General features: G+C 26.5%; 2 protein-coding genes across 2 annotated transcripts; one reads left to right on the forward strand and one right to left on the reverse strand.

Moving 5' to 3' along the window:
* Nucleotides 1-745: 745 nt before the first annotated feature.
* LOC114180691 (ALA-interacting subunit 3-like) lies at nucleotides 746-3,718 on the reverse strand. The gene is made up of 8 exons (XM_028066995.2): nucleotides 3,441-3,718; nucleotides 2,933-2,991; nucleotides 2,764-2,838; nucleotides 2,556-2,672; nucleotides 2,348-2,418; nucleotides 1,749-2,058; nucleotides 1,214-1,503; nucleotides 746-1,049 (listed from the first exon to the last, which is right to left on the reverse strand). The coding sequence occupies exons 1-8, from the start codon at nucleotides 3,544-3,546 to the stop codon at nucleotides 992-994; spliced, it is 1,086 nt and encodes a 361-aa protein (XP_027922796.2). The 5' UTR covers nucleotides 3,547-3,718; the 3' UTR covers nucleotides 746-991.
* A 3,041-nt stretch (nucleotides 3,719-6,759) lies between these two features.
* Nucleotides 6,760-8,211, forward strand: LOC114175277 (18.1 kDa class I heat shock protein-like). The gene is made up of 2 exons (XM_028060081.2): nucleotides 6,760-6,925; nucleotides 7,684-8,211. Exons 1-2 carry the CDS (start codon nucleotides 6,817-6,819, stop codon nucleotides 8,145-8,147), a joined length of 573 nt encoding a protein of 190 aa, XP_027915882.1. The 5' UTR covers nucleotides 6,760-6,816; the 3' UTR covers nucleotides 8,148-8,211.
* Nucleotides 8,212-12,382: the final 4,171 nt, after the last annotated feature.

Here is a 12,382-nt window from a genome sequence, read left to right on the forward strand (position 1 = left end):
ATCATTTTAACATAATTACATAAAGGTTATGATAAGATAAAAAATATATTGGAAATGTGAATGAATTTCATGACAAACCAAATAATTAGAAGAAATAAAAAATAGAAAGTATATATATATATATATATATATATATATATATATGTATATATATATATATATATGTATATATATATATATAGTTATTTAATTAATTGTGAATATTTAATAATTTAAACGAGGGTATTATGGCAAGATATGTACATCCCATCCCAATTGAAAAAATCTGGGATTCTCCATAACCATATCCAATTAATGCGGGATTCTCTGTTAAAACTAGGAACGGGTTCGGAGAATATCCACGGAACTGAGTTTATTTGTCATCTCTAAACAAAACCACCAACGTTACTATTTTTCATATTTATTAGACTATTATTCATCAATATAACTATTTTGTATATTCTTTTGCAAGATTCACTTGAATTTTGCTACTAAATTTTCCTCGTGAACATAATCTATGGAGAATATATACAGTTTTGTACCTAATAAAATAAACTTGAAAGCTGCAAAAAAAGTGTACTTGAACTGAAATATACATAAATAAAAATCATACAAATATAATATCTATTGTATTTTTTTTTAACTATCTATTAATTAAAGTTTATTAAACATATAAGAATTTTTAAAAAACTATTTTAAATACCTGCTTTAAATAAACAAAAACAAAAACACAAAGAACAGAACCTAAAGTAATCCTCAAAAGATGTAATTATAAGAGATAAACAAATCTTAGAGGAAACTTTAAAACAGTAAAAAACAGATAAGGTCCAAGTACTCACAATGATATATACTTATCTCTGTCCCATATAACACTAATAGTGAGGAAATTCTATGACAGTATCAAGAATAAATTGTTGACAAACTCATTCCAAAGTACATGGCCTTGTGACAAATCCTTTATTGAGATATGAGAAGTGATGAACTGTTAAACAACTCAAATGGTAAAAGCCAATCATCTTAGAGTTCCAGGATTTCTGTTCCAAGACAAGTATGTTGGATCTCCAAGAGGTCTGCATATACAACAACATAGCAATGTCATTATCTATACAGAGCAAAATCATGATTCCTTCCCATCATGCAGAAAAAATCATGGTGTATTTTGTTAATGTTTTTACCCATAAAAATTAACAGAACTATGACGAAAAGGAGAGAAAAATCTGTATTACTTTCTCACCTTGGTTGCATCACATATAGAAGTAAGAAACCCACAGCCAGTAACAAGGAAATTCCACCAATGAGAATATATGCCATCCCCAAGAAGTGGTTTCTTCCACCAACCCAAGCTGTGGTTGAAAGAACTATGCTCTTTCTGGCTCCAAACTCGTATGTATTATAATTGTTCTCTATTACAAGCATTACTTCAACATTATCGTTTATGTCAGTCTCAATCTTTCCATATAGTTTTCTGAAAGTTGGTAGTGCTGCTGTTCTCATCCAAACAATGAGATCCTCTTGATCACTCAGCTGGTACATGTCACACATGGTGACAAAGATTCAATTCTCAAAATCTCAAAAGTAGAAGAATTAAAACACTGTTTACTTTTGTTTCATCTTTTTCCTTTCAATCTACAAAATTACTACCTTCTTGTTATTCATTGGTTTTCTTAGTTTTGTATACTAATATTTGAAAACAGGAGACAAATTAAGGCAAAATAAAGAAGCCTAATTTTTCCCACAAAAGATGAACATAAATACAAAGATATACTTACAGGTATGCTCTCATTAAGTTTAGCACCCCCTCTCAAGCCTCCAACTTGAAAATTCTTTGGATAAACATCAGACCCGAATTTCGCATCTTGGTCACTCTTCCATGCTATATTCTTTTTGTTTATCACCAATTCCTTGTTGTTGCTTGAAAGTTTGTACGTGTCATTAAACATACTCCAAGCAATAAGGCCACAAGGAACAATTGGTTTATGACCCATTTCATTTGGTGTATAATCTTCGGGACTACACGAGCCAACATCATTCTCAGATGCTTTTTTCCTTAGTTGTTTGTCATCTCTACTTTTAACGAATCTGAAAATATCATCCAAAAATCCAAGTAAGGAGAACCATTTCAACATTCATAATAAAGGTCAGTGAAAACCAAGAAGTTCTCAAGATAGATGTGTTTAATCTTGATATGAAGAATGACACAAAATCAGAAGAGAAAATATAGAGCTTAGCCATCTTTTCAGATTAAGCTAGGTTGGATCTAAATTTAAGAACACGATTGAAGATGTCTCAATCTAATAAAATGGGTGCCAACCCAAATGCATTGATGTGAAGGAATGAAGGGAAAAAGTCACTGGTTCACTGCGCATACCGTCGATGGTTTTGGTAAAAATTATCAAGCTGATAATAGACATAAACAGGGGCCGTCATTTTACTCTTAACCTGCAAAATTTGCAGAAATTTGTTTTACAAAAGTTGCAGCCTAAACTACACATGATTCAAACAAGGAGAAATGAATTCCTCAAAGAAAAAGTAGAACTTTATTTCCATCTAAATTGGTGATAAGCAATTGTACTGACTGTCAATTTCATATTGCAAGTTTTGTTTGCCTTGTCATCTTTAATGTATGCCACTGCGTCATTTTTACGATTGGGTGGAAGACATTCTTCATCATATCGGAATGGAACTTCCACCACCTGTATCAAAAGATCTACTTCAACAAAGATTCAATTTCAGTACCAAAATTCTACTTGATACTATGTAATATAAATGGAGACAATCTCTTACACTCTCAGATGCAAACAGTGAAGCAAGACCAACCGGAACGAAGATGAGTCCTATAACCGTAAATATTGAAATGGCCTGGAAAAAGAAATAGTGGACAAATTTTGAGACAAACACGGTTTCATACTATGATTCTGTTGTAAAACTTAGAAAGTTATGTAGGAAGTTGTACCCAACTAGGTGTTAGAATTGGCTGCCAGGCATGAAGTTCTTGCTGTGAGAATCTAGAATCTATCACAAATACAAAATTTCATGAGTCACATAAATGTTACAGAAAACACATAAACTGCAAAAATAAAACAAAAGAGATATCTTATACCATTCAAAAAAAGAGAAATGAATAGAATTACTTTCAATGTATAATCACCATTATATCATTTGATGGATAGATCTGTACAGGGAACACTGTTTATGTGACAGAACAATCAATCAATTATGATGGTACACAATTTCATGTGCAAAATGAGATTCAAACATTTTTCCAAAACCTAAATGAACATTTTATCAAACACCCTTTAACCTGTTCAAAGGAAAACTTCCATTTTAAAACCATGTAATGATCAAAAACCATGTAAATACAAGAAAATGCGTCATTGTTAGGGAAGGACATTTCATAATGAGATTCACCTAAAATTCCAAAATCTGAATAAAAAATTTGAGAGGAAAGAAGAAAAATTTACATTTGGGTTTTCTGGCAGACTTGGATTGTCCATCTGCGACGGCCACCGAAGTGGATGAAGGTTCTGCAGACATAGCCACGAAACTCACCGTGACTAAAAAAGACATCAATTCAGGGAAATGAGATTGAAAACAACATGCAAAGTGGTGACATCTTTAATGTTGATTTCTCTTTCTAGAGATTTTGGGAAAATAAAAGAAAATGAAAAAAAAAAACTTAGTCTTAATTTTTCCTCCTTTATCCATAATATTTAGGAAAAATGCTGTTTGTTATGGTTGGAATTTTTGAGGAAGATGGTGATAACTTTTTGAAAAACAAACCACCACTCATTTTGAGTATATATTGTGCACCACTTTTTTTTTTAATTATTTTCTTGTACCACACTTGTTTTACTGTGACACTTTATTTTATAGATTGTTGTACTAGGTACAACTTTAATTCCTGTTTTGGTGCAGGATAAGAGACTACAATTTCTTTTGAAGTGTGCAACAACTAGTCATCAATGAATGTATGATCTCTCCTAATTGTCAAATTCTAAACACCAATGATGCATCTAAATAGGTACACAGTACACTAATAACACGGATCTGCTTTTTATGTTTCCCAAACACGGAACATCATTCACTCTCAAACGCATCTTATATTTACTCGGCCTTTGGTAAAAACAATCAATTTAACCCTTACATAGTCTTTCAATAAGGGATTTTTATAATTTCAAAAGATTAAAATACATAATAGTTGAATTGTTTATGATTAAAAATTTTTCATTTTTAAAACATTTTGTTTGAATAAAACAATTGAAATATTTTATATTTTAATTTTTTGTTTGAATGAATTAATTGATTTTTTTAAGAGAAGCTTATTTTAAAAATATTTATTTTAAAATATAAAATTTTAGAAAAATATCAGTTAAAATTAACTATTCAATTAATATTTAATAATTTATTTTTAATATATACGTATATAAAAAATACTATTTATAGAATTTTAATATACTTTTAAGTAAATTTCAAATTTTATTATTTTAGTTATTTAAAACAGTTTTAAAAGTTATTAGATTCTAATTTTCTTATCCAAACAATTTATTTTACTCTAAAAAAATTTAAATTCAACAAATAAATTAATTAGTATCTTAAATCACCTCATCCAAACATAAAATTAAAATCTAAAATTCTCTCCGATACTTTTCCCCATCCACAAGATTATAAATACTTAATAAATAAATAATATATATCAGAATCTTGTCTATTTATAATATCTTAATGAATATTTTTCTACTTTTAATATATATATATATATATATATATATATATATATATATATATATATATATATATATATAATATAAGCACATATTTTTATAATTATATTTTTTTCTCAATAAATTAAATACACACAAATTTTAATAAGAGATTAACAAAAGATAATTTAAATTATGTTTTATGGTCATTTAGTTCTTAATTAATAGATGTTTCTATAAAAGAAAGAAATGACCAGGATTGATTATACAAACAGGAGGTGTTTTAATTGGTTGCTTTATTTTTGCTAATGACGAGACTTGCAACAAAAGAATTCTTTAGTAATTTTAAATTACTTAAATTTGTTTAAAATTGTATTTTGATGTAACACAATTGATGATGATGATGATAGAAGTAGAGGATGATGTCATCAAAATATTGAGAGTTGATGCAACTATTGTCCCTCTGTATAATTTCTTACCTAATAAAGCATCGGAGGTTGTCGTGGAACTTCCACGTTAAACATTTTGGTCATTCAATTATAAATCATGTAAGTTATAATATTACCATCATTATATTTAACTTATAATTTATTGAGTTAGATATTTAGACAAATTGAGGACGAGGCAAGAAAATTCGAAATATATGAATTTGTTGAGTCTCAATCCATGCAGAAATCTTCAAACACGTAAGTCCAAATTCAATAATATTTATCAAAAACTCATTTTCCTATTTCCAAACATGACGAGTGTTTCCTAAAGACATATTTACCTCATTCCATACATTAAAGGTTAATTTTAATAATTGTGAATTGTTTATAATATGGTAATCATTCAACCATTTGTCATTTATTATAGGTCTCGTTGATAATTAATTATAATTATACGTAAGAATTATATTGTAATACGGTTCTATTCCTTTCACATAAAACCCAACTAGAAAATGAAAGTTTATTACAAGAGTAACATTTGACATTCATTATATTGCATAACTAATAAAAAATTATGACTTGACTTTAATTAGAATGAAAAGTATGTAACAAGGTCACTACAATTCATATATCATAAGGTTAAACACCTTTTATACATGTACAATTTATATTAAATTAATTTGCTTCACTTTCATCATTTTAATGTAATAAAAAAGTTAATTTATTTAAATGTAGCTATTGTATTATATATTAGATCAAGTCATCTTTCGATATTTCAAGTTTTGGTCTGAGTCAGACACAAACTAATTGAAAAAAAAAAAAAAGCTCAAAATTTATGTTGGGGGTCATATATTATCCGAGGTAAATTTTGGGCATTTCTTTCTACTATATCTTACACTTTTTACTTTAGATACTCTTATGTTCACGTAAATATTACATTTTCACTTTAGGATTTATGCTGACGTAGATTTACCTGCGTCCATGTTAAAGTGTTGTTATTAACCTAAAAAACTGTAAATATCTGACATAAAATACCTCTTTTATGATATTGTTATTAATGTAAGACCAAATTTTAATTCCAAAATATTATTCAACATTTTTCTAACTTCAATAATTATTACAATAGTAATTCACAAATTGAGTACACTAAACCAAGGTGGGGTTCAAAACCACAATCTCATTGTTGTTTTTTACTCACAAAAGTGATAGAAAAATCATTAGCTAATTGTTCATATGCAACACCCGAAACTCCATTTAAAAGAAGAAGAAGAAGAAGAACTAATGGCATTGTGCAATATTTTGGCTGAATTCTTAATTACCACAATATTTGCTTTAAATAAGTTTAGTTCTGAGTTGCTTCCTCATTTAGAATTTCATAGTGCATGAAATCTTTTTCATTTGTAGAAAATATTCATTAATTCTGATGGTTTTCTTCCCCGTATAGCATTTTCTTGCTTTGTTATCACGAATGGAACAACATGAATGAATCATATAGAAGCATATATCTACAAATATAAACCCTAAAAATTACTAACCCTCGGGGTGACGATACTTGACAAGGTTAACAAGGGATAATTCTAGTTCAACACCAACCCAAAGGAAACCTTAGAAGCCTCTTCTCTTCTTCACGTTTTATATGTAAAACAATCTATATTAATTGGTTCCTCTTCAACCTAAAACCATCTCACTCACCAAAACTTCTCCAATTCATGGAAATTCCCAAGCATGCACATGCCAATAGGTCTTACGAAGATTTTGATCCTTTGTTTATGTGGCGTAGAGAAGAGGGTCGTGACACCCTTGAACTTCATCTTCCAGGCATGTTCCATTGCATTTCTCCAAATATCATTTTTTCATGTTTTTCAATTGCTTCATCTCTTCATAAAAAAAAAAAAAAACATCTTTGTTAATAATGGGTGGCTTTATATTTTTACTTTTTAAACATTTCTTGATAAAATAAATATATTTCACTTTTTCAATGTTTTTTTAAAGATAAACAATTTTCCACCTTTTTAAATATAAATCCTATCAGAAATCTCTTGAAAAAGCAATTAAGGAAGGTCAATGTACGTGCCAAATAATATACAAGACTCGTGAAGAAACAAAAATCACTCCATATATATTATAATAAGGGTTAAATATGTTTTTGTCCCTCAAGTTTAAGTCAAATTTGGAATTAGTCACTTTTCAAAACTTTGACCAATTTAGTCTTTCATCTTTAAAAATGTTTGAATTTAGTTCTTTTAACCAAATTTTGTTAAATTTATCTTACGTTTCACGCATTTTATGATAGTTTATACCATTTGACACATTTTTGTTTCAATATTAACTCAAATATGACCATAAAATACGTTTAAAATGTCAAATAAACTTAATAAAATTTGATAAGAAAGAATAAATTCACGTATTTCTAAAGATAAATAACTAAATTGATATAAAATTTACTAAAATTTGAGGGAAAAAAACATATTTAACCCTTATAATAATTAAAAGAATAAAGTGGAATTAATTTAAGTGCATTAAACTAATACAAATGCAAGTTTTACAAAGCAGAAAAAAGTTGTTTTCTTTTTCAGGTTTCAAGAGAGACCAAATACGAATTCAAATAAACCATGTTGGTTTGCTGGTAATATCTGGGGAGCGTCATTTCGAAGGAAACAGATGGAAGCGTTTCAAGAAAGAGTTCGAAATCCCATCATACTGCAACGACGATGCAATTCATGGCAACATGATGCAGAGCATTCTTTCAGTGGTGATGCCAAAGAAAAGCTCTGTGATTCTTGAAGAGGAGCAAGAAATGAAGGAAGAGAAAAGAGGAAACAGCAGAAAAGGAGAGAGTGAAATATCAGAAGAAAATGATATGACAGAAGATGCAGAGTACCGTTTTGAAGAAGATGGTGTGAGGGTTCCGCAGGAAAAAACAAGAGATGTTGCCCTCAAGTTCATGCTTGTCATGGTTCTGATATTGGTTGCAGCAAGTTACATTTCAGATGTAAGCAAAAGCCTCATGGCTCAAGCTGCTACGTATTTTCATAACTAGAACCATTCTGTAAATTTTATTGATGTGAATAAGGACAAAGGTGATACAATAATTGCTTCTATAATTGTGTTTTTAGGAGTTGGAGTTTGGAATGAGTATGGTTTTGATTTTCAATTGAAGTTTATTTCTCTCTCTCCTAAAAAAAATTGTTTTAGTTTCTAAACACTAAATTAAAGGATTAAAAGTAGTTTAATCTTCAAAAACTCATGTTTTTCTTTTACTTTTGAGAGATTAACAAAATTCTTTTTAAATTTGAGAATAAAAACTAGAATTACACAGATGCAACCATACATCGTAATTTATTTTATGAAAACTTGATTGTACAAATTGTTGTTAATATTTACTTTTGAAATGGATATCGAAATGATAGAAATAAGAAAAAATATATTTTTATTTTTTATCTGTATAATTTTGGAACCTAAATGCAAGTTTATTTTGTTGTATATAGGGATGAAAAATAAATTCCTCACCGAACGGCGGATACTCTATGTACCTAACGGATATCGCGGTTAGGGCAAAAAAATATTAATAAATTTTACTTAATAAATTTTTTATATTTTAGTGACAAAATAAAATTAAAGTGAAAAAATATTAATTATGAAATAGTTATTTAGATATGTGTAATTAAAGTTATTTTTTAAAGATTAATTTTTTAAAATTTATATTTTGCTACAATTCATTCTAATTTATTTTAAGAGATCAAAATTATTTTTATTAATATTTCATTGAGTAATTTGATTTGAATTTATTTAAAATCTCTTATTTTTATTTGAATTTATATTTTAAATATTTGTAGATGGTACAGATAACGTAAAAAATATTTTTAGATGGATGGATACGAATAGACACTATCTTTATCTAATCCAATCTGTTGTCATATTTAATTGTATCAAATATATTAATGGGTCAAAAAATATAATTTATAGTCAAAGATCAAGATCAAGTCTTTGTACCTAAAAGCATAACAATTCAAATTATACAATTTGATTGTAACTTGATCAATTTAACTAACTATATGAAAAAATTGACGTAGCTTGTAATATGTTTTACCTTACTTGTCTAAAGTCATGAATTGTGGGAAACTTTTCGAATTCACCAACTTGGAAAAAGGTTTATCAGTTCTCTTTAGATCATACAACTTCGGTTAAATGGGCTTTTTTCCTGCACCTCCAGGCATTTTTTCTACATTTCCAAAAAAATTTAAAATTTCAAAAATACCCTTTGATAATTTGGGTTAAGCCACGTAGATCACACCCCCAAAGTTATTTCCGGATGTCGATTTCCGGCGAAGAATATTTTTAAAAGTCAAAATATATAACCAAAAGTTGACTTCTGAAAGTAAAAATATATAACATGAAGTCAATTTCCGGAAGTCAAAATATATAACCGAAAGTCAACTTTAGAAAGTCAAAATATATAACCGTAAGCCGACTTCCAGAAGTCTAAATATATTATCGAAAGTCGACTTCCGAAAATCAATATATTATCGGAAGTCAACTTCTGAAAGTCAAAATATATAATCTGAAGTTGACTTCCGGAAGTCAAAATATATAACCGGAAGTCGACTTCTGAAAGTTAAAATATATAACCGTAAGTCAACTTCCGGAAGTCAAAATATATTCGGAAGTCGACTTCCGAAATCAATATATTATCAGAAGTCAACTTTCGAAAGTCAAAATATATCACCGGAAGTCGACTTCCAGAAGTAAAAATATACTACCGGAAGTCGACTTCCGAAAGTTAAAATATATTACCAGAAGTCGACTTCCGAAAGTCAATATATATATATATATATATATATATATATATATATATAATTTTTTTAAATATTTTGTTAAAGAGTTAATGCATTTTAATTTAATTTATTTGAAAATATTATATTTTACTATATTATATAAAAAATAAATTTAATATATATATATATATATTATTTCAAAAGCACATTTTAAACAAAATAAAAAATTAAAATATAAACGAGTTTAAAAAATGTTAAAAACAAAAAGTATAAAAATTAAAAATTAAAAAAATTAAAAAATAAAATAAAAAAATAAAAAATACAAATGTATATATATACAAACGAATTTTTTAAATTTATTTTATTTGAAAGTGTAATATTTTAATATTTTAAATTATATATATATATATATATATATATATACATTAATTATTTATTTCTAAATTATAAATTAAACAAATTAATAAAGCATAAAATTATAAACTAAAAAAATTATTAAAATTTTAAAGAAATTAAACATTAAAAAAAATTAAATAAAAACAGAATATATTTTTCATTTTTCGTGTTTTTATTTAAAGTTTAATAATATTTTTGTTTTATTTATTTTTATTTTTGAGTAGATTAAATAAAAATAAAATTATATATATAGATATTAATATTTTATTTTATTTTTCAAATATATAATAAGAAATATGAAAAATATAAAACATAAATAAAATAAAAAAACATCTAAAATTTAGAAAACATAAACTTTAAATAAAATTAAAAAATAGTTAAAACAAAATTAAAATATAAAGTTTAAGTATTTTTAATATATATTTAAAAATTATAATTATATATATATATATATATATATATATATATATATAAAATTTATATAATGTATTAAAAATAATTAAACTAAAAAGTAAAAATTTAAAAATAATATTTTGACTTCCAGAAGTCGTCTTCCGGCAATATATTTTGACTTCCAGAAATCGACTTCCGGTAATATATTTTAACTTCCGGAAGTTGACTTTTGGTTATATAGTTTAAGTTCCGGAAGTCGACTTCCGATTTTATATTTTGACTTTCGAAAGTTGACTTCTAATGATATATTTTGACTTCTAGAAGTTAATTTCCAGTAACATAGTTTTACTTTCAGAAGTTGACTTTCGGTAATATATTTTGACTTCCCGAAGTCAACATTCGATTATATATTTTGAGTTCTGAAAGTCAACTTCTAGTTATATATTTTGACTTTCGGAAGTCGACTTCCGATTATATATTTTGATTTCCGAAAATAGACATCAAAAAGTAATTTTGGGTGTGTAATGTATGTGGTTTTACTTAAATGGTCAAAGGGTATTTTGTGAATTTAAAATTATTTTGGAGGTGTTGAAGAAATTTTGGGGGTGCAGGAAGAAAGACCCTCGGTTAAATTTTGTTTTCATACGTACTTGGTCCAAGGTCACTCATGGTATCAAGCCATTTTAAAATAAAGAGGACTAAGTTTTAAGGGTCTTTCTTCCTAGACCTGCAAAAGTCAAAATATATTATCGGAAGTTAATATCTGAAAGTAAAAATATATTACCGGAAGTCAATATATATTAACGGAAATCAAAATAGATTATCGGAAGTCAACTTTCGGAAGTCAAAATATATTACCAAAAGTCGACTTCCGAAAGTTAAAATGTATTACCAGAAGTCGACTTTCGGATTTCAAAATAATTTTTTTTTTCGTTTATATTTTTTTAATTTAAAGTTTTGTTTTTAAATTTTTTTAGTTTAATTTTTTTAATACATTATATAAAAAAATTATATATATATATATATAGATATATATAATTTTATTTTTTAAATATATATTAAAAATACTTAAGAAATAAATTAAATTAAAAATACTTAAAATTTATATTAAAAAAATATTAATTTTATTTTAACTATTTTTAATTTTATTTAAAGTTTATGTTTCTAAATTTTAAATGTTCTTTGAAGTTTAGTATTGTTTATTTTTTCATATTTCTTAATATGTATTTGAAAAATAAAATAAAATATTAATATGTATATATATATATATATATGTAATATTATTCTTATTTAATATACCGAAAAAATAAATATAAATATAAAAATAAATAAAGCTAAAGTATTATTAAATTTGAAATAAAAAAACAAAAAATGAATTTTTTTTATTTAATTTTGACTCTCGGAAGACATATATCTTGACTTTCGAAAGTCGAATTTCGGTAATATATTTTGACTTCCGGAAGTCGACTTCCTGTAATATATTTTGGCTTGCGGAAGTTGAGTTCCGGTTATTTATTTTGACTTCCGAAAAATTTGACTTTCGATTATATATTTTGACTTCTGGTAATATTTTTGACTTCCCGAAGTCGACTTCCGGTTATATATTTTGACTTTCGGATATCGAATTCCGGTTATATATTTTGATTTCCGGAAGTATTCTTCACCAAAAGTCGACATCTGAAAGTAATTTTGGGGGTGTGATTTGTATGGC

Source organism: Vigna unguiculata, chromosome 1, assembly GCF_037176805.1.
Source record: "Vigna unguiculata cultivar grain cowpea cultivar isolate G323 ecotype 2 chromosome 1, ASM3717680v1, whole genome shotgun sequence".
Classification (NCBI taxonomy): domain Eukaryota; kingdom Viridiplantae; phylum Streptophyta; class Magnoliopsida; order Fabales; family Fabaceae; genus Vigna; species Vigna unguiculata.

Bases quoted from the DNA above. Each gene is read 5' to 3' on its own strand.
- LOC114180691 (XM_028066995.2), bottom strand. From the start codon at position 3,546: ATGTCTTTTTTAGTCACGGTGAGTTTCGTGGCTATGTCTGCAGAACCT. The intron at 2,059-2,347 runs GTATGCGCAGTG...TGATATTTTCAG, and splicing joins TTTTACCAAAACCATCGACG to ATTCGTTAAAAGTAGAGATG. The intron at 1,050-1,213 runs GTGAGAAAGTAA...TTGTATATGCAG, and splicing joins CTATATGTGATGCAACCAAG to ACCTCTTGGAGATCCAACAT.
- LOC114175277 (XM_028060081.2), top strand. From the start codon at position 6,817: ATGGAAATTCCCAAGCATGCACATGCCAATAGGTCTTACGAAGATTTT. The intron at 6,926-7,683 runs GCATGTTCCATT...TTTCTTTTTCAG, and splicing joins CCTTGAACTTCATCTTCCAG to GTTTCAAGAGAGACCAAATA.